At 46.4% G+C, this 25,056-nt stretch overlaps 2 protein-coding genes across 5 annotated transcripts in view; both read right to left on the minus strand.

Annotated features, from left to right (window-relative positions):
- Positions 1–264: 264 nt before the first annotated feature.
- Positions 265–1,787, minus strand: LOC111154658 (SH3 domain binding glutamate rich protein like 3). The gene is made up of 3 exons (XM_022514446.1): positions 1,613–1,787; positions 806–973; positions 265–686 (listed from the first exon to the last, which is right to left on the minus strand). The coding sequence occupies exons 1-3, from the start codon at positions 1,658–1,660 to the stop codon at positions 621–623; spliced, it is 282 nt and encodes a 93-aa protein (XP_022370154.1). The 5' UTR covers positions 1,661–1,787; the 3' UTR covers positions 265–620.
- Positions 1,788–3,017: 1,230 nt separating this feature from the next.
- LOC111154878 (centrosomal protein 85) overlaps positions 3,018–25,056 on the minus strand; it is a 33,811-nt gene continuing 11,772 nt past the window's right edge. The window contains exons 4-15 of one of the 4 annotated variants that reach the window (XM_022514813.1): positions 18,774–19,090; positions 18,396–18,503; positions 17,442–17,575; positions 16,894–17,011; positions 15,735–15,920; positions 11,982–12,134; positions 11,601–11,752; positions 10,406–10,499; positions 9,407–9,457; positions 6,590–6,697; positions 5,217–5,442; positions 3,022–4,718 (exon numbers count right to left, since the gene is read on the minus strand). In XM_022514813.1, the coding sequence (XP_022370521.1) occupies positions 4,558–4,718; positions 5,217–5,442; positions 6,590–6,697; positions 9,407–9,457; positions 10,406–10,499; positions 11,601–11,752; positions 11,982–12,134; positions 15,735–15,920; positions 16,894–17,011; positions 17,442–17,575; positions 18,396–18,503; positions 18,774–19,090 (1,808 nt within the window). In that variant the 3' untranslated portion in view covers positions 3,022–4,557. Of the gene's footprint in view, positions 4,719–5,216; positions 5,443–6,589; positions 6,698–9,406; positions 9,458–10,405; positions 10,517–11,600; positions 11,753–11,981; positions 12,135–15,734; positions 15,921–16,893; positions 17,012–17,441; positions 17,576–18,395; positions 19,091–25,056 lie in introns of those variants that run through there. The other 3 variants (XM_022514812.1, XM_022514814.1, XM_022514815.1) reach the window with 3 other exon arrangements.

Raw genomic sequence — 25,056 nt, forward strand, 5'->3', positions numbered from 1 at the left:
TGCCACACTCACCAAACCAGGTGTGTCAAGACACCATCACCTGCGTGTGAATCAGGAGGTGACCCACCCACACTGGTTCCAGAAACAGAGATCCGCATGGTTATGCATGTGCCAGACATACACCCACAGACATGCACAATCACACACATGGGTGCCACACGGGAGACTGCTCAGGCGAGCTGCCCTCAGGAGCACAGGCTCAGCACTGTCCCATCTACCAGCCTCGCTCAGAGCAAGAGCCCAGGTCATATCAAACAGACACGCTGTCAGTGGAATGGGACATTTAATTGTCTCTAGGGTGCTCCCAGGACGGGGAATGCGGGGCCTTTCGCAGAGCCCTGGCTAATGGAAGCAGCAAAGGCACCCATCAGCCAGTGCCAGGCAGGGTGGCAGCCTCAGGGCCTGGCTGAGGACAGCCAGCACTTGGGCTGTTGCTTAAGACAATTTCTGAAACTAGTGGGTAAGGAATGCTGCCTTTGAACAGAGGGGAGGAGAAGGGGCTTGGGTTGGGGGGAAAGATTCCAAGGTCAGAAGGTTTTAGGATAACAGGGAGTTGGTCATAAGGTCCTTCATGGCCGGGCGGTGGCTGGGGGGCATATGGTGACGGGAGTCCAGCGGGCTCAGGCCAGCTTCAGGAACTCCTGCAGTGTGTTTTGTTCCACAGCCTCCACGAAGAGCTCATAGTCCTAGGGGAGGGGAGGGGAGAGGCGGTCACCTGAGTGCTGGCATTTTGTCTCAGGTCTGACTGACTTCTGACTCAGAAGTCCTCCTACACTTCCCCACTCCCAGCCCCCGGGGCCCATACCCCACAGTACTGGTCCCCGTTGACAATCTGGGGTGGGGTGGCCTTGGGGTTGCCCGCCAGGGCTCGCATCTCATCCCGCAGGGCGTTGTCCTGGGAGATGTCCACTAGCTGGTACTGGATGCGCTTCCCATCCAGGATGCGGGTCACCTCGCTCTGCTGGGACTTGATCTGGGGGTAGAGGGCGGGCAGGGGTTAGTGAGCAGGCTGGAGGACTGACGGGGGAACCCTGGGCAGAAAGAAAGCGGCTGTGGCCAGTAGTTTTTGTCCCCCTCCACAGCCTGGGCCAGCGTTCTGGCCACTAGGGAGTTAGGACGATGAATCAGGCTTGCAGTGGTGCAGGATGAGAGGGACCACCATGCGGAGGAGAGTCAGAACGAAGAAGGGAAGTGGGATAAAGTTCGGGGGGGGGGGGCAGGGGAGAGAGGAGCTCAGCGAGGGGAAGGCAGGGCACGCTCGGGTGGAGGCTGGTAAGGGGCTACCCCCGCCCAGGTACGCACAAATTGGAGGAGACGAAGGGCACCATCAGGACGTGATGGGGTGGTAGTGGGGTTGCAGGGAGTGCGTGTGGGAGCAACGGGATGGGCGTGGGCAGCTCGTGCTGGGGCTGCTAAAGCTCCAGGATGCCCAAAAGAGGGGTTCGAGTCTGGAGCCCACCTCGGGACCGGACCCCAGAGGCCGAGCCCCGCACCTCGTCGCCCCCCACCCCCGTCCTGCCCCCGCCCTGGGGGTAGGTCTCGGGCGCCGGGCCGTAGCGCCCAGACTGCGCCGGCCGCGCTCCCCGCCAGTGCGGCCCAGGCGTGCACTCACTTCGCGGGAGCCGGTGACCGACGTGCTGTAGACGCGCAGGCCGCTCATGCTGCGGGTGGACTGGCAAGCCGACAGACGGACGGACGGCTGTAGCGGGAGCTGCACGGCCTAAAGACGACGCCGCGGCGCTCGGGAGCGGTTTCCTTCCTGCTCAGCCCGCGAGTCACCGCTCTCGGGACCAATGGGCGGCACGGGTAGGCGTGCGGCCGGGGCGGAGCCTGCGCGACCCCGCCCTGCGCGCCGCTGTCCCCCTCCCCTCCCCCTTCAGTGGCCGGGCTCGCCAAGGACCCCAGGGCTCAGAGAGGCCGCCCCGTTCGGCTTTCCCCAGATCTGGGGCTCAGTGTGAGGCTGGGGAGTAGCCTGGGTGGCCGGAAAGGCCAGGGAAGGGAGGGTGAGGGTGTGGCAAAGGCCGCCTCCTCAGCCTCCCCCCGGGCTAGCTGCACCCAGACACCCACCCCTTGGTGCCACGATACCACAGCGCAGCTCAGAGCTTTGAAGGCTTGGGCCGTTTTGGAACGTACAGTGCCTTGGCTAGGGGACCTCACTCTAAGGGACCCCCTCCCACAGTCCCCAGGGTGACACTCACACCTGGGTAACCCCGTGGCACACCAAAACAGGGAGAGCACCCCCCCCCCCCCCCGCCCCGGGAGATTTCCCCAAAAGTTCCTCTCTACTCAGGCAGGTTTAGACAAGGAAGGGTGGTGGCCAGAGACAGGGCCACACCCTCAAGGCACCAGATGGAGGCCAAGGTAAGAGGCTGATAGCTCTAGAAAGGGTGGAGGCAGAGGCTGGCCAGCACTCCTGAGAGCCTGGTCCACCCTCGTGAAATATCCACAGATGATCTTAGGGTGGCCCTAGCTCAACCTTGATTCCAGATGGCATTCTAAAGCTGCTCCTGCTCCCAGAAAAAATGGGAAGGGGTTCAGAGGGAGCAGATTCTAGCAACCAGTCCAAATTTGGAGGCTTGGCTGGCTGTCTGGGGTGGGACAGGATTCCCCTCACAAGTCCTCCCCAGGTCCAGGGCTTGAATGGCAGCCCAGGAAGATAACCCCAGCCCCCTAAAGCAAACAGTGCCCTGCCTGGCTCCAGAGAAGCCGCCACCTCACAGCAACCTAGAGGCAGCTGACTTCCTCTCAGATGATTACGGAAACTCTCTCCAATGACAGACTTGCTCAATGACTCGGGCAACTTCACCCAATAGAAAGTTGTGTGGGAAGAGCTCTTATTTGTCCCCACAGAGAACAGAGGAGCGGAAGTGGTAGAAACAGCCGTGAGGCTGGACCTGCCAAAGGTTCCTCCTTGCTGCCATCTGGGGAACTTGGCTGAACACCCAGCCCTTGGCCCCAACAAGCCAAAATGAAGGGTGGAGTAAGGGATGGTGATGATGGTGATGGAAAACTGAAGAGTTTGTTAAATATTTTATTTTGTAATCAAAATAGGCAATACAAACCAGTTGACATAACAAGGATTCATATAAATAACTGCTTATAAACTTTGAGGAAAAATACCCGTGAGCATGGTGGCTGGGCTCCCAACACAGGGTGGAGACCAACCAGGCAGCTCTGCTTTTAGGAGGCAGGAAGGAGCCCAGAGGCTGAGGGGGATGGCTGGGTGGGGCTGTTCTGAATGGAAGGGATACATCACTCCATAAATAAGACACAGAATTGTAAAAACACTTAAGGAGTCTCATTCAGACCCAAGAGTGAGGTTCAGGATGCTTCTCTGACTGCTCAAGGCTTACCAACAAACTCCTGGTGGCTGGCTCTGGGATTGCTCAGTGCTCCTGCACACCCTTCCAAGGCCCTGGCTGGCTTGGCTCCAGATCTAGTGCAGGCCTGGGGCCAGCCCAAGAACCAGATACAAACAATTGTGTTGTGAGATGCCCCCTAAATGAGGAGGCATGAGAAACCAGAAAGCAGAGGGTCCAAAGGCCCCAAACAAAACCCAGCAAATAAGCTATACCTTAGAGCCAAACTATACTGGGTACTCTGAACTCTCAAGAAGCCGCAGAGCAAGAAAAGGAAAGGACCCTGCCCACAAACAAAAGAGAGGCACAAGTCAGGGCTGGACGCCAGCCCTTAGACACCAGGAGGAGGAGGCGAACAGCTTGACAGTTGCCCCGTGGTATTCTAGGGGAAAATCCTGCTCAAATCCAGAACCATAAAGAAGAGTTTGCAAGGGGGCTACCTGACTAGCCTAAGAAAAGAGAAGGGAGCTGTGCTAACCACATGGCCAGGCCCCCAAAGGACAGGGCAGCTGGAGAGTGGGGCATCCTACAAAATGGCATGACAGCACAGATGGAGGAGGCCTGGATAGAATCCTTAGGCCAATTCTAGTGGGTACTTTGCTAATAAACAGATCACCCTGAGGTGTCTGTGAGAACAAGAGCCCTGAGGAAGCAGCAGTGGGACCAGGCCTAAGAACACCCAAGAAAGCCAGCTCAGATCCCAGGCAGGCTGGCCTGCTGGCCTGAGAATTCTCACATGGCCTTCATGACTGGTACTCAGACTTTCTATGCCCTTCTACTGAACTCTGCCACCAGCGGGACCAAGGTATGGAGTGGGAATGAATACGGATCCATCCCAGAGGATGGAAAAGGGAATTGAGCAGCCTGTTTAACTTTGACATCAGCCAGGGGCTGGAACAGTCTGTGAGGACTTATCAGGTAACCTGCAGAAGTTAATTAGTAACTCACCCTCAAAGGGTAAATCCAATGATAGGACAAATGCAATCCAACAACGCAAAGCCAGTGTGCAGCAGGGCAGGCACTGTTCCTTAATAAGCCCATGGCCCCAGACGCAGGTTCTTAACCCCCTCCACCCCTTCTCTCTGGGAACAGCAGCAGACAGGAGGCAAGAGATTGTCAGGGCAGAACCTGGGCAGACTGGCGCTCAACAGACCAGATCTTCCCTGGGGGAACAGAGCGTGTGCCACCCCAGCATTCTTCACTGTGTAACACAGTTTTCTCCCATATCCTGGGCATATCTGTCTGACATGGTGGTCCTTAAGTCCTCGATGTCACGGCGCAGCTGTTGAACCTCTAATAGTTTCCTCTTGATCACATCCGGCTTCTGCAAATCCAGCTGAGTCCCCGGGTGCTGTGCAGCTGAGTAGGAGAGCATTTCAAGAGAATGTTAGTTAGGAGGTGCTTTCATGGAGGGGACAGTATGGATAAGTAGTTCTCTGAGGCCCATGATCTGGGGACATGGCACATTGTTTCAAGTAGGCTCCATGCTGGGCTTGAACTCATGACCCTGAATGAGATCAAGACCTGAGTCAAAATCAAGAGTCGGGTGCTTAATCCACTGAGCTACCCAGGTATCCCAGGACACAGCATGTTTTTACAAAAGCAAATGGAATAGTGGGCTAAGAACTTGCTGCCTCGGGGCCATTTTTTGTTTGTTCTGCATTCAGGTATCCAATCTGTTTCCAAAACAGATTTACTGTCTACTCTGCTAAACACGTTCGCTAACTCCCAGCGGGCAGTGACCAGGCTTACAAAGCCTTGTTCACACATTACCATAACTGATGGGAAAGTTGGGTGGGGGTGACAAGAGAATGAAAGCCACTCTTCCCTGCATCCCAGACCCGTCTGAAGACTCACAGTGAATGCCCAGGAGCAGGGAGAGATTGGGGTCATGGCCCTGGGCCCTCTGGGTCACAATGCTACAGACAGCCTGCAGATCTTGAAGGCAACTGGCCAACTCGTGGTGCAGCTCAAATGCCAGCTGGGCTGTGTCTGGTGAAGACAGGGACCCTGGTTGGGCCTGGCGCAGGTGTTCCTGGAGTGTCAGATTCTTCTCAATCAGGTCCTGGTTCTGCACTGAAAGCTGAGCAGACAGATGGGCAAACATGTTAAACCACGCCCAGGGAAGGGCAGAATATCTGTACCTGTGTGTGGCTATGTATGAGTCACAGGTGATACCCCCCTCCTAACCCCTACCAACAGGCTTAGCACTCCCCCAATCCCAAAATTGGGGGAGTGCTAAATTCTAAATTCTCCTGCAGGTAGGTCGGGCCTGTAGGGTTCCAGCACTGGAGAGGAAACCACTCCCCAGCAGACTCTGAGTCACCAGCCTCCAGGTTTCTGTTCAGGAGCCAGAGAAGATACTCCCGCCCCTCGGAACTCTATCTGAAGCCAGTCCCTCAGCCAACTCTGTTAACCAGGCTATTAGAGAAGGCTTAACGTGAACTGTGAAATCTGAGGAGACACTGGTTTCAATCTCTCCCTGCCACCCTGACAAAAGTGGCCACCGGCCAGCCTGATCAGAGTGTGTTAGAGGAATAAAGGGGGCAAGAAAGACAACAATACAGCTAGCAGCCAGCCACTGGGTGGGGGTTGGAGAAACTAGAAAGCTGGAGAACACAGTGCTAGAATGTGTCCTGCCTGCCTTTTCACACCTTCACCTCAGTAGAGTCAGGCTTCTCTACAAAGACCAGCTACTCATGTATGTCCGTGTCTCCTTCCCTCCCTCTCCCATAACACCTTGACCCATCCTCCCCTCCCTACTTCTATTCTGATTTAAAGACACTGAATACAGTTCCTTCTCCAATCCCAGCCCTTCCCCCTCACTGGGCCATGTGACAATCCCAGCTCGGAGATTCCTTTGTAGGTCAGTGAACTTGGTCACCCCTTGCTGACAGCTCTGTTTATTCCATGAGGACACCAAGCTCTCAGTCTTCTTGAACCCTTCCTCCCCAACCCCACATACCTGTGGCTACAGAAAGACAAAGGGAGAGAGACAGACTTCTCACATCCAAAAAGCATTCCTGGGTAATTATGGCCATTCTAAGATGGGCTTAGGACCTTTAATATAAAGGATAGTGCTATGTCCCTTCCCATTCTTCTGCCAAAAAACCTCAGGAGGGACTGTCAGACACGAGGGCTCTTGTGGAAGTAGAGATGGGGGGGGCATGGTTCACAGAGCAATCAGGTTTGCGGAGGAAGTACCCAGCAGCGAAGCTGATGCCACTCACCTCCTTCACCGCTGTGCGTAGCTGCTGCAGAGCTGTCTCCCTCCACTGGGCTTCCTCTTTCAGGGCCTGGCTTGTTCCTTCTTCCTGAGCCACTTCTTGCTCTAGGGTCTGAATGGTAGGATTACACAGGAGTAGTAGCAAATCTGGTTCAGACCCGTATCACCTCTGGCCTGGACTACACAGTAAAGCCCCACCCCACCACACACACACTGCTGGGAGACGACCTTAGAACGGCCCTGATCTGCTACTTCCCTTTGAAACCCTCCTGTAGTCGCTGACCATGTACTCACTAGAGGCCAGCTTCTCAGCAGGGCATTCCAGGCCAGTTTGGCCCTTACCTCCTTTTCTAACCATATCTCTTTCTACCTTCCCCACAGCCTCCACTCCAGTCACATCAAATGACTGAAAGCCTTCATACCCAAAGGCTCCAGCTCCAATGCTGTTGTGTACTCTCCTTCCCCTTTGCGCAGGCTACTCTTCCCTGCCTGTCACCCAGGAAATCTTCAAGGCCCACCTGAGCCTTCCTCTATCTGCAAATCAGATCCTATTCATCATACTCTCACCCTGCTACTCATACCTCTGTCATGGTTCATTTGTACATTCGTTGGCTGTGCATGTGATTCCCACCCACCCCCATAACTTTCTTGAGGGCAGGGAATATCCATTCAGTTCAGCTCAATATTTACTGAGCAATTACCGTGACACTCACTGAGGATACTGAGGATACAAACAATACCTGTCTTTGAGGAGCTCATAGCCAAAGCCCTTGAGAATACTGTATACTAAATGCTTCTGACAGAGATAAAGGGAAGGAGAGCGCTCCCACAGGCACTTAATCTAGTTGGGAGGGAGGGAGGGAGGGAGGGAGGAAGAGTGTGTGTTTGTGAAGGGATGGTCAGGGTCAGGGAGAGGGAGGTATTTATGTTTGCTATTTTTTTGCCTTTCATTTTATTCATTCCAATCCCCTCCCCCAATTTTGAAACTTATTTGAATCAAGTATTTAAAAGTTTTCTGAATTTTCAATTTTGTATTAATAAAAAAATGTAACTGCCAAAGAAGAACATCTCATCACCATAAAATACCCTAGGTGGCCATTTTGAATCTACCTGATTCCAGCAAATTCACCTGATACCTTAATTTGCCTGAGGAATTTCACCATGGGTAAATGTACCACTTAAGTGTAGGGCTTTTTCAACCTTTGTGGAACCTGTGGGTTCCAGGAAATGTATCTGAGATCCATTAGAAACTCTACCAAGAATATGGGATTTTAAATGGGTATAAACACTCACTAGGCTTGACTATCCTTACAGGACTTGAAATAGGGGAACTAGACAGACACAGCCTGACCCGCATGATGGCAAAGGCAGAATTGCAGCTTTGAGCTGTTCTCAGAGAGAGTGTATTTCAATTGTTTTGATGTGAAAACCTCTTTTGGAATCCAAAGACAACCTGAGTGAACCTGCTTTACTTAGGATTTTTTCTTGTTGCTTTTGTTGTTGTTGTTGTTTTAAGATTTTTTATTTCTTTATTTGACAGACAGAGATCACAAGTAGGCAGAGAGGCAGGCAGAGAAAGAAAGGGAAGCAGGCTCGCTGCTGAGCAGAGAGCCTGATGCGAGGCTCGATCCCAGGACCCTGGGATCATGACCTGAGCTGAAGGCAGAGGCTTTAACCCACTGAGCAACCCAGGCGCCCCCGACCTTTTTTTTTTTTTTTTTTTAAGATTTTTTATTTATACCTACCTAGGATTTCTTGGGAGAATCCAATTAAGGACACCCCCCCAACACACACTCTGGCCAAGAATAGAAACCAAGAGTCATCTTTAATTTTTCCTTATTCTTTAACTCCCTACATCTTGTCAATCACTGATTCCTCTCAATTTTACCTTCTAAAATTCATTTAAATCTGTTCCCTCACATCTCCTTGTTATGCTGCCTTATGCCAGGTTCCTTCATCTCTCACCAGGATTTGCAATATTCCTCCAGCTTCCAGCCCTGCCCCTCTCCAAATGCCACTCTTCTTTCCACACTCAAGCCTGAGTTGCAAACCTAATTACATCACATCCAAATTAAATTCTATACTAGATTCCCATGGGGCGCCTGGGTGGGCTCAGCCAGTTAAGCATCTGGCTCTTGATTTCAGCTTAAGTCATGATCTCAGAATCTTGGGATTGAGCCCCGCATCAGGCTCCACACTTAGTGGGAAGTCTGCTTGAGATTCTCTCTTCCTCTCTCCCCCTGCCCCTCCCCTTGCTTATGAAATAAATAAATAAATAAATCTCTGAAATAAATAAATAAATACATCTTTATAGTAGATTCCCATCACCTATCAAAAGAATAAAAGCAAACTTAGTTGGAAAGATGAAGCCCTCCCATAGTCCAGTTGCTATTCACACCACCTTACTTCGACAATATCGAACTGCTTGCCGCTCTGTGTGCAAACTCTGTTTCATGCCTCCATGTTCCCATCAGTACTATTCCTTCTATCTGGAATTCCAAAACCAACCTATCCAGCTCTTCTTCTTTGCCTGGCTAACTCTTCCTCCTCCTTCCAGGCTCATCAGCTCCAGAAATCCTTCTTTAACCTCCCCTGCTCTGACTGACTCTTCCATGTTCCCCTAAAGTAACATGACATTGAGCTCACAAGACTGTGCTAAAACCCCTTCCCAACAATGACTGTAGGCGAAAAGCATTGATCGGGTCTCATTCTTGCTATACTCCCAACACTGAGCAAATTGTATGACACAGAATAAAGAGTTGGCTAAATTCTAGAGATTCCATCAAGTCCTGTGTACCACATCACAAGGACACCAGCTCACCTGTACTTGTAAACGCAGCTGATCCATTTTCTGCTGTTGCTTCTCCACAATCTGAAAGGCAAAGTTATCAAGGAAGGCTATAAGCATGGGCTGATGGTGAGGCTGGACTATAAGAAGCTACACAAGGATCTGTAGTCTGGCTATTAGCCCACTGGCTATATATAGGGCTATTATAGTTCAATATATTTATATATATATATATATATATATATATATATATATATATTTATATTTATATTTATATTTATATTTATATATATTTAGTTCTACTTACAGAAGTATAATCCAGACTCCCTGTCCTAGCTAACTAGCTTCACACTTCGGTGTTCTACTCACAAAGAGGTTTAAACAGGAATGTAGTGTGGACCTATAACCACTACTGCGGGGGAGGGGGATCCCACCCTGATGAGTGGAATGAACTTCATATATAACCAGAGTATATTTTGGTTCTTTAGTAAAGGACATGACTAAAAATTCAGTTTAATGAAATCTATCCTATCCAGGGCTGTGCTGGATGCTATTATTTATAGCTTTGGTCACACTGACTAAGGAGAGAACCTGAACAGGCCCAGTTTCCTGTCCTCTGAGACCTCAGGTATTCTCTGAACCATTTCTGGATCTTCTTTTTTGCTAACCTGACATCAGTCTCATCAACAGGTTTGGAGACTTTCTTCTCTGCTGAATTAGGGCCACCTCACTGGTTAGAACTCTGCCCAATGCAACAGGTCTGTATGGGGCATAAACATGAATGAAATGCACGAAGCTTCAATGCACCATTTTGGAGCATCTAGTTTGGACGTTCAGAAGCATATCCTCCCCTAACTCTGCTTGCTTGTCATAAGGATAAATCCCTAAATGCAAAGATTATGCAGAGGTGACTTCTCAGAAAAGGGAGGAAAGCTCTGGCCCAGGGCCAGAAATTCATGGTTCCTTCCCAGTACACAATCTTTTCTTTCCTCTCAGCCTGCCCTCTACTGCTGCCCGAACACGCTCCGTCACCTTTCGAAGGGAATCACATTCTTTCTGCCAGGACTCCATTTCCACCTTTGGACCTTCTCCACTGGCCTCCTCCATACTCTGCTTATCTTGCAGGCTGAAAAACAGCAACCTCTTTAAGAATTTTAGTTGGACGGATGCGGCTTTGACTCCTGATTCCGTTATTTACTGTATATTTTGGGCAAGACACTTAGGTGATTCCAACTTGTAGCTGGGCATAAGTTTAGGTCTGTTATAACATAGGGTGTGTCACACACAAGCTGCCTAATGCGTTAGTTCCCTTCCCTAGAGGCCAGCATCTATCTAATATGTGCCACCAATTCTCCACCCGCCCAAAGCTCTTCTATATTTGTTTTGATATTTAAAAATAAACATTCATCATATGTATTTAGATTATAAAAGTCATATATGTATACTGCAGAAATTTTGGAAAATACAAAAAAAAAACTTTTTTCTTGGCACACAAAGTCTAGGGCAGAGTCGACTTTGACCCCCAACCTCTCTGTTGACTCCAACCAATGGTCTCCTCCAACAGATCCCCACAATCACTTTCATCATGGTTCATCTGCTGAGATAAACACGGCCACTGTGATAGAATATGGGATAAGAAATCCAATCCACCCCATTAGAAACTGGATTTGGTTCAAGAGGCTGTTGAAACACAGCCATCACATTTACAGAAACGGCAACTAATATGTAAGAAGCTCTCAAGACACCCTGAGAGAGTACATTATGGCATCTTGTTTTGTTCTTAGAACCTGTTGTGACCATTGAGAACAATCCCTAGGGCTGAAGAGAAACAGATGTTCCTGGTAGACTTTATCTTATAACCTTCAAAATGTAGATAACCCCCTCCTTTCCCAGTTCTTAACACCAGGATCTGCTTTGCAAATATACAGATAGCTAATTTCCCAGTTTATAAAGTGGTTCCCCTCATTCAACACATACGTACTCAGAAATTATTACCCAGTATTATGCCGGAGCACTAGGTTGGACCTTCTAAAGGATATAGTAACAAGCCCCCACTGCACCACTACATCCTCCCTTCTCCATCTCAAAGACCTATTCCTTACCCATAAGCAGCTTTCCTATTACTCACATTCCAAAGAAAAGTAAAGTGATTTGCCCAAAGTCACAAAGGTAGTGAGTGGGGTAAACTTAGCTCTGCTCCGTTCCTCAGCCACACTGGGGTATTTACCTATGTCTACTGGAGAGTTCTGCTCCTTTCTGTCTTAGGCTTTCCAGTTGAACCTCCTTCTCTCTGCAGGCTGCCTGGGTCTCCTCCAGCAAACTCTCCAGCTCGGTCACTCTCTCCTGCAGCTCTGTACTCTTCAACTCAGAATCCTTAAGCTGAGAGATAAGATTCCATGCTTAGGTCAACAAGCCAAGGAAGACTGTCTGGGTATCCCAAAAACTTTGCAGTTGAGTTGCAAACTTGACACATGTGAGTCCGGACATGACTCCTTTGGGTTTTTCCTTTCAGGAAACCGCAGTGTAACTGTGTACTGGAGAAGCTGAGACAGTGCCCCTGCTTGGCTACTCCCTGCTTGCCCCAGGTATGCCCAGATATTGCTACTACCTGCTGGCTCTGCTTCTGATGGTCTTCCAGGGTGGGCAGGTCAGCCAGGTAGCGTTCCAAGGTCTCAATACGCTGCTGCTTCTCCCGGTTCTGTTCTGATTCCTTCTGACATTTCTTTTTCAAATTATTGATATGCTTATCACGACCCTTTACCTAGGGAAAGAAGTGTCAAGAATCTGTCTTTACTGACTCCTCTAGGACTCTGAACATCACATTTTTTCTGAAGTGACCACCGTCTCTGCCCTTAGGACTGTAAATGTTCTATTACAATGAAGGCAGGGAGGTGATCAAATTTTACCATTTAAGATTAGGGCATAAACTGCAGAGTTAACACACCTGAACTTTCCAATCAAGGGTAGGGAAGGAGGGCTCCTTGGGCAGTTTTTAAAAACTGGTAGCACTTCTATATACAGGCATACCTGGGTGACACTGCGGGTTTGGTTCCAGACCACTGTGACAAAGCGAACATCACGATAAAGCAGGTCAAATGAATTTTTTGGCTTCCCAGTTCATGTAAAAGTTATGTTTACACTATTCTCTAGTATGAAGTGTGCGATAGCATGATATCTAAAACAAAAATGGATATGTCTTTAAAAATATTTAATTGCTGGCACGCCTGGGTGGCACAGTTGGTTAACCATCCAGCTCTTGGTTTCAGCTCAGGTTATGATCTTCCCTTCCTCAGGGAGGGCTCCCTGCCTCTCGGACTACATGGGTGGCTTCTGCCTAGTGCTGTGTACTTCTCCAGCCCACACTTCTAAACTCTTAGAATTTCCCAAACAATAGGAGTGTCTTTGTTATTTATAGTGGTCTGGTCTGTCCTGGTGTCCCTAAACACCACACGATTTAAAAGTTAAGCAATCATCTAGAAGGGTTAACGAGACTCTAAACTTCTAGAAGAAGGAAATGTGTCTATTTTGCTCATTATCATAGCCCCAATATGATGTGCCAAGCACAATGCTTGGCACAGAGTGGGCACACACCAGATTTGCTGAATGGAGACTTTTCTTCACTATTATGTTTTTTATTTTGGGTTATGAAAAAAGGATGCTGAAGGAAGCAAGTGAAAGCAGAGAAAAAGGCAGATCTCCTGATATCAAAAGTAATCAAAGACCTAATATAATCCAAAGATAAGAAAGTACTAAGAGTAGACAACCTGAAAATCAGCCAAAGGCTTTACTCCAGATATAACCTGTACCCTTTCAAGCTCTAAACCAGTGATTCCCACATTTTAATATGCTTCAGACTCAACTGGGAAGCTTATTGAAAATGCTGATATCCCAGAGAAATCTCCCTCTTCTGATTTCTCCAGAGAATAAATATCCAGTCTCCTGTTGGGGAAATCTTTAAATTAAAAAAAAATGGTGGACTGGGCGCCTGGGTGGCTCGGTGGGTTAAGCCTCTGCCTTCAGCTCGGGTCATGATCTCAGGGTCCTGGGATCAGTCCCCACATCGGGCTCTCTGCTCAGTGGGGAGCCTGCTTCCCTCCCCGCTCTCTGCCTGTCTCTCAGCCTACTTGTGATCTCTGTCAAATAAATAAAATCTTAAAAAAAAGGGGTGGATTACCCCGAGATGTTTATCTCTTCTCCCCTTCAAAACATCTCTAAAATGACAGAAAGGAAATAAAATACTAAATTTAAAAAGTTAATAGGAGGGGCACCTGGGTGGCTCAGTGGGTTAAGCCTCTGCCTTCGGCTCAGGTCATGATCTCAGGGTCCTGGGATCGAGCCCCGCATTGGGCCTTCTGCTCAACAGAGAGCCTGCTTCTCCCTCTCTCTCTCTCTGCCTGACTCTCTGCCTACTTGTGATCTCTGCCTGTCAGATAAATGAATAGAATCTTTAAATTAAAAAAAAAAAAAGTTAATAGGAGACAAAAGTGTATGAGAGATTTCAATGTGTTTATAGAAGATCAAAGACAGCAGATAAATTACTTAAGAGTTATAACCTGCAGTGGGAGTTACAGACAACTTGGTAAACATGGCACCCTTCAAACCCCACAAGTACCTCTGTATTTGAAGTACCAGGTACGTCTGTGGCAGGTATCAGCCATAGATCTGAAAACAGGGCACTCACTGGAAATCTACATATAGGTTAGCTGGATACCATTTTTACCCTAGATTTTCCCAACAGGAGACTGGTGGAGATTTATTCTCTGGAGAAATCAGATGAGGGAGATTCCAAACTCAGGGATATCAGTCATAGCAGAGAGAGTGCAGCACTGGGTTTAAAGTAAGTGTAAGTAAAAATCTGTGTACAGAACTGGGGTACTCTAAGCCGAATCTCCTTCTCAGTATTGAGATCCTAAAGGCCAAAAGCATTCTTGTCCTTAGCCTCTCAACTAGGCAACAGGCTGAAGATTGATTATTTTCTGGACAGAGTTGTTTAAGACATTCAGATACTATTATTTGTTGGTTCCCAAGTGAGAAGGCAGTCTAAATCTGATTATCCTATAATGCAGTCCACGAGGAAATTACCATGAACCCAGAGCTCCTATCCAGCTTTCAAATATTTCATTCTTAAACATGAGTGCCCATTCATTCAAGCATCACCAAGCCTCTAACACGAAAGATACTAAAACAAAAGAACACGTTCTAAAAACAAAACAAAACAAAACCAAAAAACAAGAAACAACACTATAAGCAGAGGCAGACATCCCAAAAGATATAATCAATATCATCAGAGAGAGAAGATACTGCACCCATGAAACAAAAATAGCAAAAACCTTAAGAATAATACTCAGAAATACAGAGGTTTATGCCAGGAGAAAAAGAGTTAAGATGGAAATCTTTGTGGAATGGGGTTGGGTACAGAGCTAAGTTTTATTATAAACATATTGGTATTAGATTATTTAACTTAGATACATGTATTTTGACTAAAAGTTTCTTTTTTAACAAGCCTCTAAATCCTTGATATACTAGTGGCACCAACAACACCTGGGAGCTTGATAAAAATGCAGGACCTCAGGCACACCCTACCTTAGAAGTACTAAATCTGGATCTGTGTTTTATTTTATTTAAGAAAAAAAGATGTTATTTTAAAGCAATCTTTACACCCAACGTGGGGCTCAAATTCACAACCCCGAGATCAAGAGTCATACACTCCACCAACTGAGCCAGCCAGGTGCCTCTGGATCTGTATTTTAAACAAGATAACCCAGTGGTTCTTCAGCACATTAGAGTTTAAGCAGCACTGCTCTGTTGATTTTGATGCATGTGGTCCAGAGCTAAACATTACTAAACTGGCCCTCCAAGACCATCTGCATTATAGCAAGCTATGAAACCGAAGCAAATCAGCTCCTTCTATTATGACCAATCTTACCCTAAGGCGATTCTAAGAGCCTTGGAAAAATGTAAAAATTCCCAAAGTGGCTGTACACACGGAATTCTTTTCTACTTTTTAGGCAGAATAAGGGAAAACCAGGCTGGATGATGTAAATTTGCCACAGATGTTTAAACATCTTACAATAGTACCATCTGGTATGACTGCCCAGGCTGGTTTTCTATCCAGGTCAGTTGGAGGCCCATCACAACCCGGGGCAGTGAGGGACTTTGTGGCAGTTTTGTGGAGATGAAGCAAAAAGGAGGAGTGCCATTTCTAACAGACCAGTCCTGCACGAAAAGTCAATGTAGGATCTCACCCAACTGGTTCCTCCTAGTCCCAAGGATGGGGGCCAGAAACAGCTTTGGATTTGGCAAGAGAAGGCTGACTGCCAACTCCTTTGTGAATTAGAAAGCTACCAACTCCTTAGCTCACCCTTTCTTCCTGTTTCTTCCCTTCCTCTGAGTGCTTCTGCAACGCCACTTTGAGTGATTCTCTGATGAGCTGAATTTCAACTTCTGAAGCAGAGAGTTTCTTTTCAAGCTCGATCTTTTCTTTGTTCAGGGCTTCTGTCTTCTGTGCAAATTGTGCACGTAAGAAAGTGTTCTCTCGCTGCAATTCCTGCATAAAGATTCTCAATACATAATGGTTCCTCACTCTTACAGTCCCATGTACTTTACTTATCCTCGATCTACTTTGTGGTCAAATATCATCTTTCTCTAAGAATTTCCTCAAGCAGTGCTTCTCACAGTGTAGTCCTAGGACTAACATCTTCAGCATCACCTGGGGATTTGTCTGAAATAGAAATTCTTGAGCCCAACTCCCAGCCCACTGACTCAGAAACTCTGGGGATGGGGCTCAACAATCTGTGTTTCAACAGGCCCTCCAGGTGATTCTGAAGCACACTCACATTTTCTCCTCTACTCATCCTCTATATGATCTTGGGCAAAAGTTCTTCCTCACTCTTAGGCCTCAATTTTTTCACCAGTAAATTAGAGGACTGCACCAGATTTTATATAAGGGTCTTTCTCACTCTAACATTCTGATTCTATAAGATAGAACCGTCTTGACAGGCCCACTACGTGGCAAAGCCAGTACTATAATCTGTTTAATACTCATCACTCAAAAGCCCATATTGCAGAAGAAGTAAGCAAAGCAAGCTTTTCTAGGAGCCACTGCCCTCAGTGAAAATATGGCTACCTTTACTTGCTCCTAGACATGGAAATATTAAAAAATGAGAATGGCTCTAAATCCCATTACCTCTGCCTCTCCCTCCATTTGGCTACAGCTGGTAGATTAAGACTTATCAGAACATCACCCAGTTCAAGAAGCTTACTATGTACCTTGCTCTGCCTTCGTTTTTTTCCCAAGTATGTCCTGACACCAAGGCATACCTGATTCTACCCTCAAGCCTTTTCTGCCTCCACAAAGGCAGAATGAGGGATGTTTTATAATTAGGATGCCTACCCTTTTAAGGGCAAGGGCACCTTATATCACTTGATCCCTTTTCTATCTCCTGGATACCGTAGTACCAAGCAAAGGTAAGACACTGAGTTATGACAACCAGAATGCCATTCTGGCTGCCAATGCTTACCTGCAGCCTCAGCAAGCAGACATCCCCAAAGGGGGCAGGGCGGCCCAAAAGGGCACTGTGGACTTGCAGTTCACTTTCTCGTACTTTCTGCTCCAGCTGAGAGATATGTTTCCTCTGCCTGCAAAAGCCAGTAGAATGAGGTCCAGGGTACTGACACTAACCCACTGGCAACACGAGCCCCCACTTTCCTTAAGTGGATACAATTCATACTATGTAAACCAAAAAAGGCCTTGCGTCTGGATAGTACAGTCTTGCTGAAGGAGGAAGAGCAAATAAGAAAGCTGACTTGGGGGAAATGAGGAAAGAGCAGCTACAAAGGACTGGCTGTCCACTTCAGGCACTCCCAGAGTCCCTGCAGAGCATACACAATTGGCCTATCCCATTACTCAAATATAGAACTAGGTTGCTTGCCAACCTAGCCCGACCATGAAGGAAGGCACGGACCCAAACAGAGAGGGATGTGCTACCCTTGGAGAGACCTCATTAGGTGCCCTCAGTGTGGGCTGGGAGAGCAGAGCCTGGTACTAGGGCACCCCTTGACCTCTTACTTGTCAATGAGGAGCTCCTTTTCCTTCAGAAGGTGTTCATTACTGTTTAAGATGCTGATCCACTGCGCTGGTTCTAATGTGGGCAGTGATGGAGCAAAAGCAGCAGGATGGTGGCAGATGGCTCCATTCTGAAGCTGGAAGACAAGGAGGCCCAGAGGGGCTTGATCTTGACCCAAAGGCACCTGGAAAGCACCTGAGCAGTAACCAGCTGGGTCTCTAGTCAAGGATCACTTTGGCTCAGCTGAGGAGGCCCAGTGTTTATGAAATAATTTTAGCTCTGATGCATGACTGGAAAGAACCTGCCAGGGAGACTTCTGCCAATTGGACACTCCCTGCTCATGAAGGCTCTAGTTTCTAAGAAAAGGTCACTTATCTTTCATTATCTGGCAAGAGAGGCAAAGCAGGAGCTAAGATGTCCTAACCAACCAGAAAAGGAGAATAAGTCTTGCCTTTTTCCTTCCCACTCTTAAGCAGCACAAGGCTTTTTTTTTTTTTTTTTTAACACAAAATTAGTACAATGGAAGAAACACAGGGGTTCAGAGATGGTTTTTAAACCCTAGCTCTCCTACTTACCAGCTTTGTGACCCTGGACAGATTACTTATTCTAAGAACCTGGTAAATTTCTACATTTACCTCATCAAAGTGCTACAAGGATTAAATTAAGATTTCGTATGTGAAAGTAGCTAGCCTACCGATACATAAGTACACAATCAGGGTTAATGTCACACCTTTTGGGGTCTTCTGTTGTAACTCTCCACTCTGGAGGACCCATCTGGTGTTTAATTAGATGACCAACATATTCAATGGCATTCACAAGCCTTCACTTCCCATCTATAAACATCTTCGGTCTATCTTACAAATGTTTTCTTTAGAGTCAAAACTTACGGGACTAAACCTATAGAGTTCTAAGATCTGCAAAGAACCCACAAAATCCAGCGCAAGAAGGGTCTCTACCTGCATCTGCTCCATCTGCAAACGGATCATCTCCAGCCGCTGCCGGCAAGTGCTGAGCTCGCAAGACTGCTCATGTGGGCGCCAAGGGTCAGGGTTCGGCTGCCATACCTGAGAGGGTAGAGGCTTGGAGAAGCCAGGAGCAGGTTGGAGTCCCAAAGGGAGCACTCCACTGCTATTAGGGTGAGGTCCATTCCGCTCACATACCACCCCACTGCCCGGTGCCTTCTTGGTCTCAGGCAACACTTTGTATAACTCCTTGTTCGTGTCAGCTCTTGGGTTGTGAAAGTGGACTTGGTAGTGGGGATCAGAATAAAGTGTCTCCATCATTGCCGACTGATTAAGGGTAGACTCCATACTGGGCATATCAAACTTCCTCACCTCTTCTTCTCTTTCATGTCCCACTGCTGGAAACCAGGACTGTTCAATTCCATTTTCTCCAGGAGCACCACAAAGATACATGAAATCTCTAGACAGGCCAGGAGAACATTTCATTGCACCAAGGTCTCCATTTCTTGTCATCCCAGCACTTTCAGCCAGCCCTGACAAAGGGAGTTTGGAGGAAGAGAGTCCAGCAGGTATAGAATTTGGCTTGACAGGAGAGGTCCCCAAAGTGGAAGGTATCACATGGGCTGTTGGAATGGTTATGTGGCTTTTGATGGGCTGGAAAGAAGGGCTGCTACTTGAGCTACAAAAATCTGCGAAGAGAATAATCTTCTGTAAGTCAAAACTGAAGCAGGAGGATTTCTTTCTCTCTCTCTCTTTTTAAAAGATCTTACTTATTTGACAGAGAGACAGAGAGCACAAGTAGGCAGAGCGGTAGGCACAAGGAGAGGAAAAAGGCTCTCTGCTGGGCAGGGAGCCTGACATGGGGCTCGATCCCAGGACCCTGGGATCATGACCTGAGCTGAAGGCAGCCGCTTAATGACTGAGCCACCCAGGCACCCCAGCAGCAGGATTTCTTGAGTTTGGCTGCTATGCCAGATGTTCTCTCCTGACTGAGACCAAGCAGAATAGATACGATCATCCTAAGTATCAGGCAGAAAGGCAGCCTGAGAAGTTACGTGTATTCTAGGATCTCAAATGCCATTCACAAGGTAAACCAACAAAAGGCAACATCAGCTTTACTTTTAACTTACACTCTGTCCTTTTTATTTGAAAAAAAATCTTGCCAGTCAACAAACAAAACTGAGAAACGAATTTAAAACCAAAAAGCAAAAACCAAAAAACCACTTACTTAAGGGAAATGGATTAGGTCCTACTCTTCTGGGAGCTGGGCAACTCTCAAGCTACAATCCAATCCAATAAAAATATTCTTTCCGGGGCGCCTGGGTGGCTCAGTGGGTTAAGCTGCTGCCTTCGGCTCAGGTCGTGGTCTCAGGGTCCTGGGATCGAGCCCCGCATCAGGCTCTCTGCTCAGCAGGGAGCCTGCTTCCTCCTCTCTCTCTGCCTGCCTCTCTGACTGCTTGTGATCTCTCTCTGTCAAATAAATAAATAAATAAATCTTTAAAAATATTCTTTCCAAGGGTTGCCAGAATTCTCTGTGGCCTCCAAAAGCTTCCCAGTGAAGGTAAGCAATGAATCTGAACTATCCGAAGAATAGGCAAAGTGGATAGATAGTGCTGCTCTGTGTCCAGGACAGGGAGTACAGCATCTGAATCAGGATTCTATTCTCTCCCCCACACCCCAGACCTGACTGCCTGGATATGTGAAGTTATTCTTAGTAACTCTCAGGTTTCACTCTAGCACAGGGAGCACTCTCAAGTGGGTACACACTGAAATCCTCTATTTTATATTCTGCCTTCCCCCTTGTTTATATCCAACTGTGACTTTTCACTTTTTGTTCATACTCAATTTCTGCTTCCTTTAGCTCTTGCCTGGTTTTGGAGGACAACTCTCTCATTAGACCTGCTACAGAAGGTACACATTTCTACATTATTTCCAACTTTCAAGTGCTACTCTGAAAAAGACTATAGGGTCACAGAACTAATGCGTCAAGGCAGTGGGCTGCGAGCAAACAAGACAGTAATGTCAGGAAACATACCTGTTACCTTTATTTTTTTTTTAAAGATTTATTTATTTGACAGAGATCACAAGTAGGCAGAGAGGCAGGCAGAGAGAGAGGGGGAAGCAGGCTCCCCACTGAGCAGAGAGCCCGATGTGGGGCTCAATCCCAGGACCCCGAGATCATGACCTGAGCCGAATGCAGAGGCTTAACCCACTGAGCCACCCAGGCGCCCCTACCTGTTACCTTTAGCAGGGAGTAAACTGAGTAAGGGGACAAGGAATATAATGTCTTCCTTTTTCTTTTTTTTTTTTTCCTTTTAATTTATTTGACAGGGAGATAGAGAGTGAGCACAAGTAGGCACAGTGGCACGCAGAGGGAGAGGGAGAAGCAGGCTCCCTGCTGAGCAAAGAGCCCGGTGTGGGACTCAATCCCAGGACTCTGGGATCATGACCTGAGCCAAAGGCAGCCACTTAACTGACTGAGCCACCCAGGCACCCCTGTCTTCCTTTTTCAACTATGTCCAGTACTCTTTCCAAACCAAGCACATCTACCATGAAGAGTGGACAACCAATTTAATTCATTTCTTTTTTCTTTCCATCAACTAACACAGAACACACTCAGCTAATGAGGACAAATACTATAACCTTTCCCAGAATTACTACACATCAGCTACCATCTTCTCATATGGGTTTGTAAGTAGCTCTTTAAGGGACGCCTGGGTGGCTCAGTTGGTTGGACGACTGCCTCCGGCTCAGGTCATGATCCTGGAGTCCCGGGATCGAGTCCCTCATTGGGCTCCCGGCTCGGCGGGGAGTCTGCTTCTCTCTCTGACCTTCTCCTCACTCATGCTCTCTCTCACTGTCTCTCAAATAAATAAATAAAATCTTAAAAAAAAATAAAATAAAATAAAACCATGGACACCTGGGTGGCTCAGCTGGTTGAGTGTCAACTCTTGATTTTGGCTGAGGTCATGATGTCAGGATTGAGGGACTAAGCCCCACATCAAACTCCAGACTCAGAGCAGAATCTGCTTGAGATTCTCTCCTCCTCCCTCGGTGTCCCCCCACCCCGCCCCAACCCCGCCACTCATGCTGTCTCTAAAATAAATTAATAAATATAATCTTAACAACAACAAAAAAAAGGCAGCGCCTGGATGGTTCAGTTGGTTAAGTGTCCAATTCTTGGTTTCGGCTCAGGTCATGATCTCATGGCTGAGGGATCAAACCCTGCAACAGGCTCTGTGCTCAGCTCAGAGCCTGTTTCAGATTCTCTCTCCCTTTTCCTTCCATGTACATGCTCTAATAAATAATCTTTTAAAAAATAAACACAGAAACAACCCCCCCACAAAAAACAAAAACCATGGACATGCCAAATTATCCCTTATAATGTATGAGAGAAGGCAAAGTATCTAATTTCCTATACTTAGATTATCTTGGGGATATATATAAAAGGCCATACTAAAACAAAACAACAGTAATTTCTGATAAATGTGTCTGCTTCTAAGGACCAAGAACATTTCAGAGGCTAAGGACACAGTTTTTGAGGTCCCATAGCTTATACATAAGAATAGGCAATAGGCTAAAGCAGACTGTGGTGATGAAAACTTCCAAGAATAGCAAGCTCTCCACTTGAAACCCTCTGTAACGGTACCATAATATTCACTCTCACCAAGGGTCTCTGCTCTCAAAGTATAATTATGGAACAGAAGATCGTCAAGTTGTAGCATATGAAGGACTGCTATTGTGCTGAACTTTGTAACCCCTCCTTCCATTCTCCATCTACAGCACCACCTACTCTCAAGACTCACCAAATTCAGTTTTGAGCCCATAACCCCCAAAGTAGTAATGCCAAAACCAAAGCCTGGAAAGTTATCAAATGACCCAGGACTTCTAATTTTCTAGAAGTGTGGTTGATCCACTGATAAAAGAATAAAAATCTTTTTCAGCAGGTCACTTATCTATTAAGTTTATTTATAGTAAGAAAACTGGCATTCTTTTTTTTTTTTTAAAGAATTTATTTATTTATTTGACAGAGAGAGAGAGCACAAGTAGGCAGAGCAGCAGGCGGAGGGAGAGGGAGAAGCAGGCTCTCTGCTGAGCAGGGACCCCAGGATCCTGGGATCATAACCTGAGCTGAAGGTAGCCACTTAATTGACTGAGCCACCCAGGGACCCAGAAAACTGGCAATTCTGACAAACTGCTATAAAATGTCAAGTTACACCTTAAGTCTGATTTGTATTTTGAAACATTTTGAAGCAAAACAGCAACACTCATTTTTCTTTAAAGATTTTATTTATTTATTTGAGAGAGAGGGAGAGAACAAGCACAAGCAGGCAGAGAGACAGAGGGAGAGAGAGAAGAAGCTGAGCAGGGAGCCTGATGTGGGACTCAATCCCAGGACCCCTGAATCGTCACCTAAGCTAAAGGCAGACGCTTAACCGACTGAGCCACCCAGGTGTCCCACAACACTCATTTTCAAAAGGGCCACTTACCTTCTACAATTTTCAAAGACTCAAAATTTAGTGTATGGGATATGTGATTTTTAGAGAAGTCTACAGTTCTCAGAATATTGGGGTTTTGCCCCTTTAAGGATATTCATATTTCTAAATCTCTCCTCTCTTCAACCATACCCTCTGCCCCACTCCCTAATTCTTTCTAAAAACCATGCTTTCTCAGTGAGGGGTAGATTTAGCTATTACTAAATCTTGATCACTTCTGTCTATATCCCTTACTGGTTTATGAAGTAAGGGAGTCTGAACTAAGCCAGTTAACTACTGCCGTCTTTAATAAAAAGCTGAAAGTCCTCTGAAGTCGCCAGTATCCACCTCTACCCCATCCCTTACAATTCTTCAAGGTAAAACATTTTTTTTTTTTAAGATTTTATTTATTATTTGACAGAGAGAGAGACAGACACAGTGAGAGAAGGAACACAATCAGGGGGAGTGGGAGAGGAAGAAGCAGGCTTCCCGCCAAGCCAGGAGCCCGATGCGGGGCTGGATCCAAGTACCCTGGGATCATGACCTGAGTTGAGGGCAGACGCTTAACAACTGAGCCACCCAGGTGCCCCTCAAGGTAAAACATTTTAATGAAGGGTAGAATCAAAAGCAAACCTGTTCACTTTAAAGATGAAACAATGAAAAAAAGAAGATGCAACAATGAACTATATCTTATACTAGTCATAAGGGTTCTTGTCAACTGGGCTCCTAATAAAACCAAGCTGGATGGATGGACACAATAAGCAAGGGTTAAGATAAAGACCACTGTACGTAACAAACATGGCAGAGAAGACATCTTAGATCCTTTATTTTTTTCAAAGATTTACTTATTTATTTATTTAGAGGGAGTGTGTGTGTAGAAGTGGGGGGAAAAGGAGAGAATCTTGAGCAGAGTGCACTGAATGTGGAGTCTGATGAAGGGCTCAATCTCATAATCTCACCCTGAGATCATGACCTGGGCTGAAATCCAAAGTTGGACTCTTAACTGACTGAGCCACCCAGGTGCCCCCCCTTGGATCCTTTAAAAAAAAAAAAAAAAAAAAAAAGGCATCACATCAAGGCTACTACAATTTAAAAAGAATGCACTACACGGGAAATATATTTCCCCCCTCAAAGGAATAAAAAGCACAGAATCTGTGTAACAATGTGACTGAATTAAATACAGTCACTAAATTCAATAGGGGGAAATCTAGACCATTGTTTGATTTTTTTTTTTTTTTTTTAAAGATTTTATTTATTTATTTGACAGAGAGATCACAAGCAGGCAGAGAGGCAGGCAGAGAGAGGGGAGGAAGCAGGCTCCCCTAGAGAGCAGAGAGCCCGATGCGGGGCTCGATCCCAGGACTCTGAGATCATGACCTGAGCCGAAGGCAGCGGCTTAACCCACTGAGCCACCCAGGTGCCCCCCATTGTTTGATTTTTAAAAGAACTATTATTTAGTCAAAATGAAAAAGGTCCCATGACTGCAATGTAGACAAAACCTTAACAAATAACTAAACTGAGAGTAACACTTGATTACAGAAGTGACAGAAAAAATACTACAGCTGGGAGACCTGAATCTGACTAGTTGTGTGACATCAGGCAAATTACTTAACCCCTTGGAGAATTTTTGTTACTCACCAGCAAAAAGGAACTGGATTAAATGACTTTCAAAGTCCATCTACAACAAAATCTATGATTCAGTTCTACTCAACATTTATGAGCACCACGCCATATACACACAGCTATCAAACTATTAAATGCCAGGTGTCTAAGGGTCAATACAGTAGATAACTATATATATATTTTTTTTACCCATTTCTATTTTCAAACATTTCTATCCTTTTCTTTAAAAAACAGCTTTACTCAAAAAAACAAAAAAAAAAAAAACAAAAAAAAAACAGCTTTACTGAAATATAATTCACATAACATTCAATTCACCCACTTGAAGTGTACAATTCAATGGTTTTTATTACATTCATTGTTGTGTAACCATCACTACAATCAATTATAGAATATTTTATTACCACAAAAAGAAACCTCTTACTCTTTAGCAGTCACATTCCATTTACCCTAACTTCCCTAGCCTTGGACAACCACTCATTTTCTGTCTTTCTGGATCTGCCTATTTTAGACATTTCATATAAATGGAATCATACAGTATGTGGCCTTTTGTGTCTGGC

This window comes from Enhydra lutris, unplaced genomic scaffold (genome assembly GCF_002288905.1).
Source record: "Enhydra lutris kenyoni isolate GAN:26980312 unplaced genomic scaffold, ASM228890v2 scaffoldscaffold38, whole genome shotgun sequence".
NCBI lineage: Eukaryota > Metazoa > Chordata > Mammalia > Carnivora > Mustelidae > Enhydra > Enhydra lutris.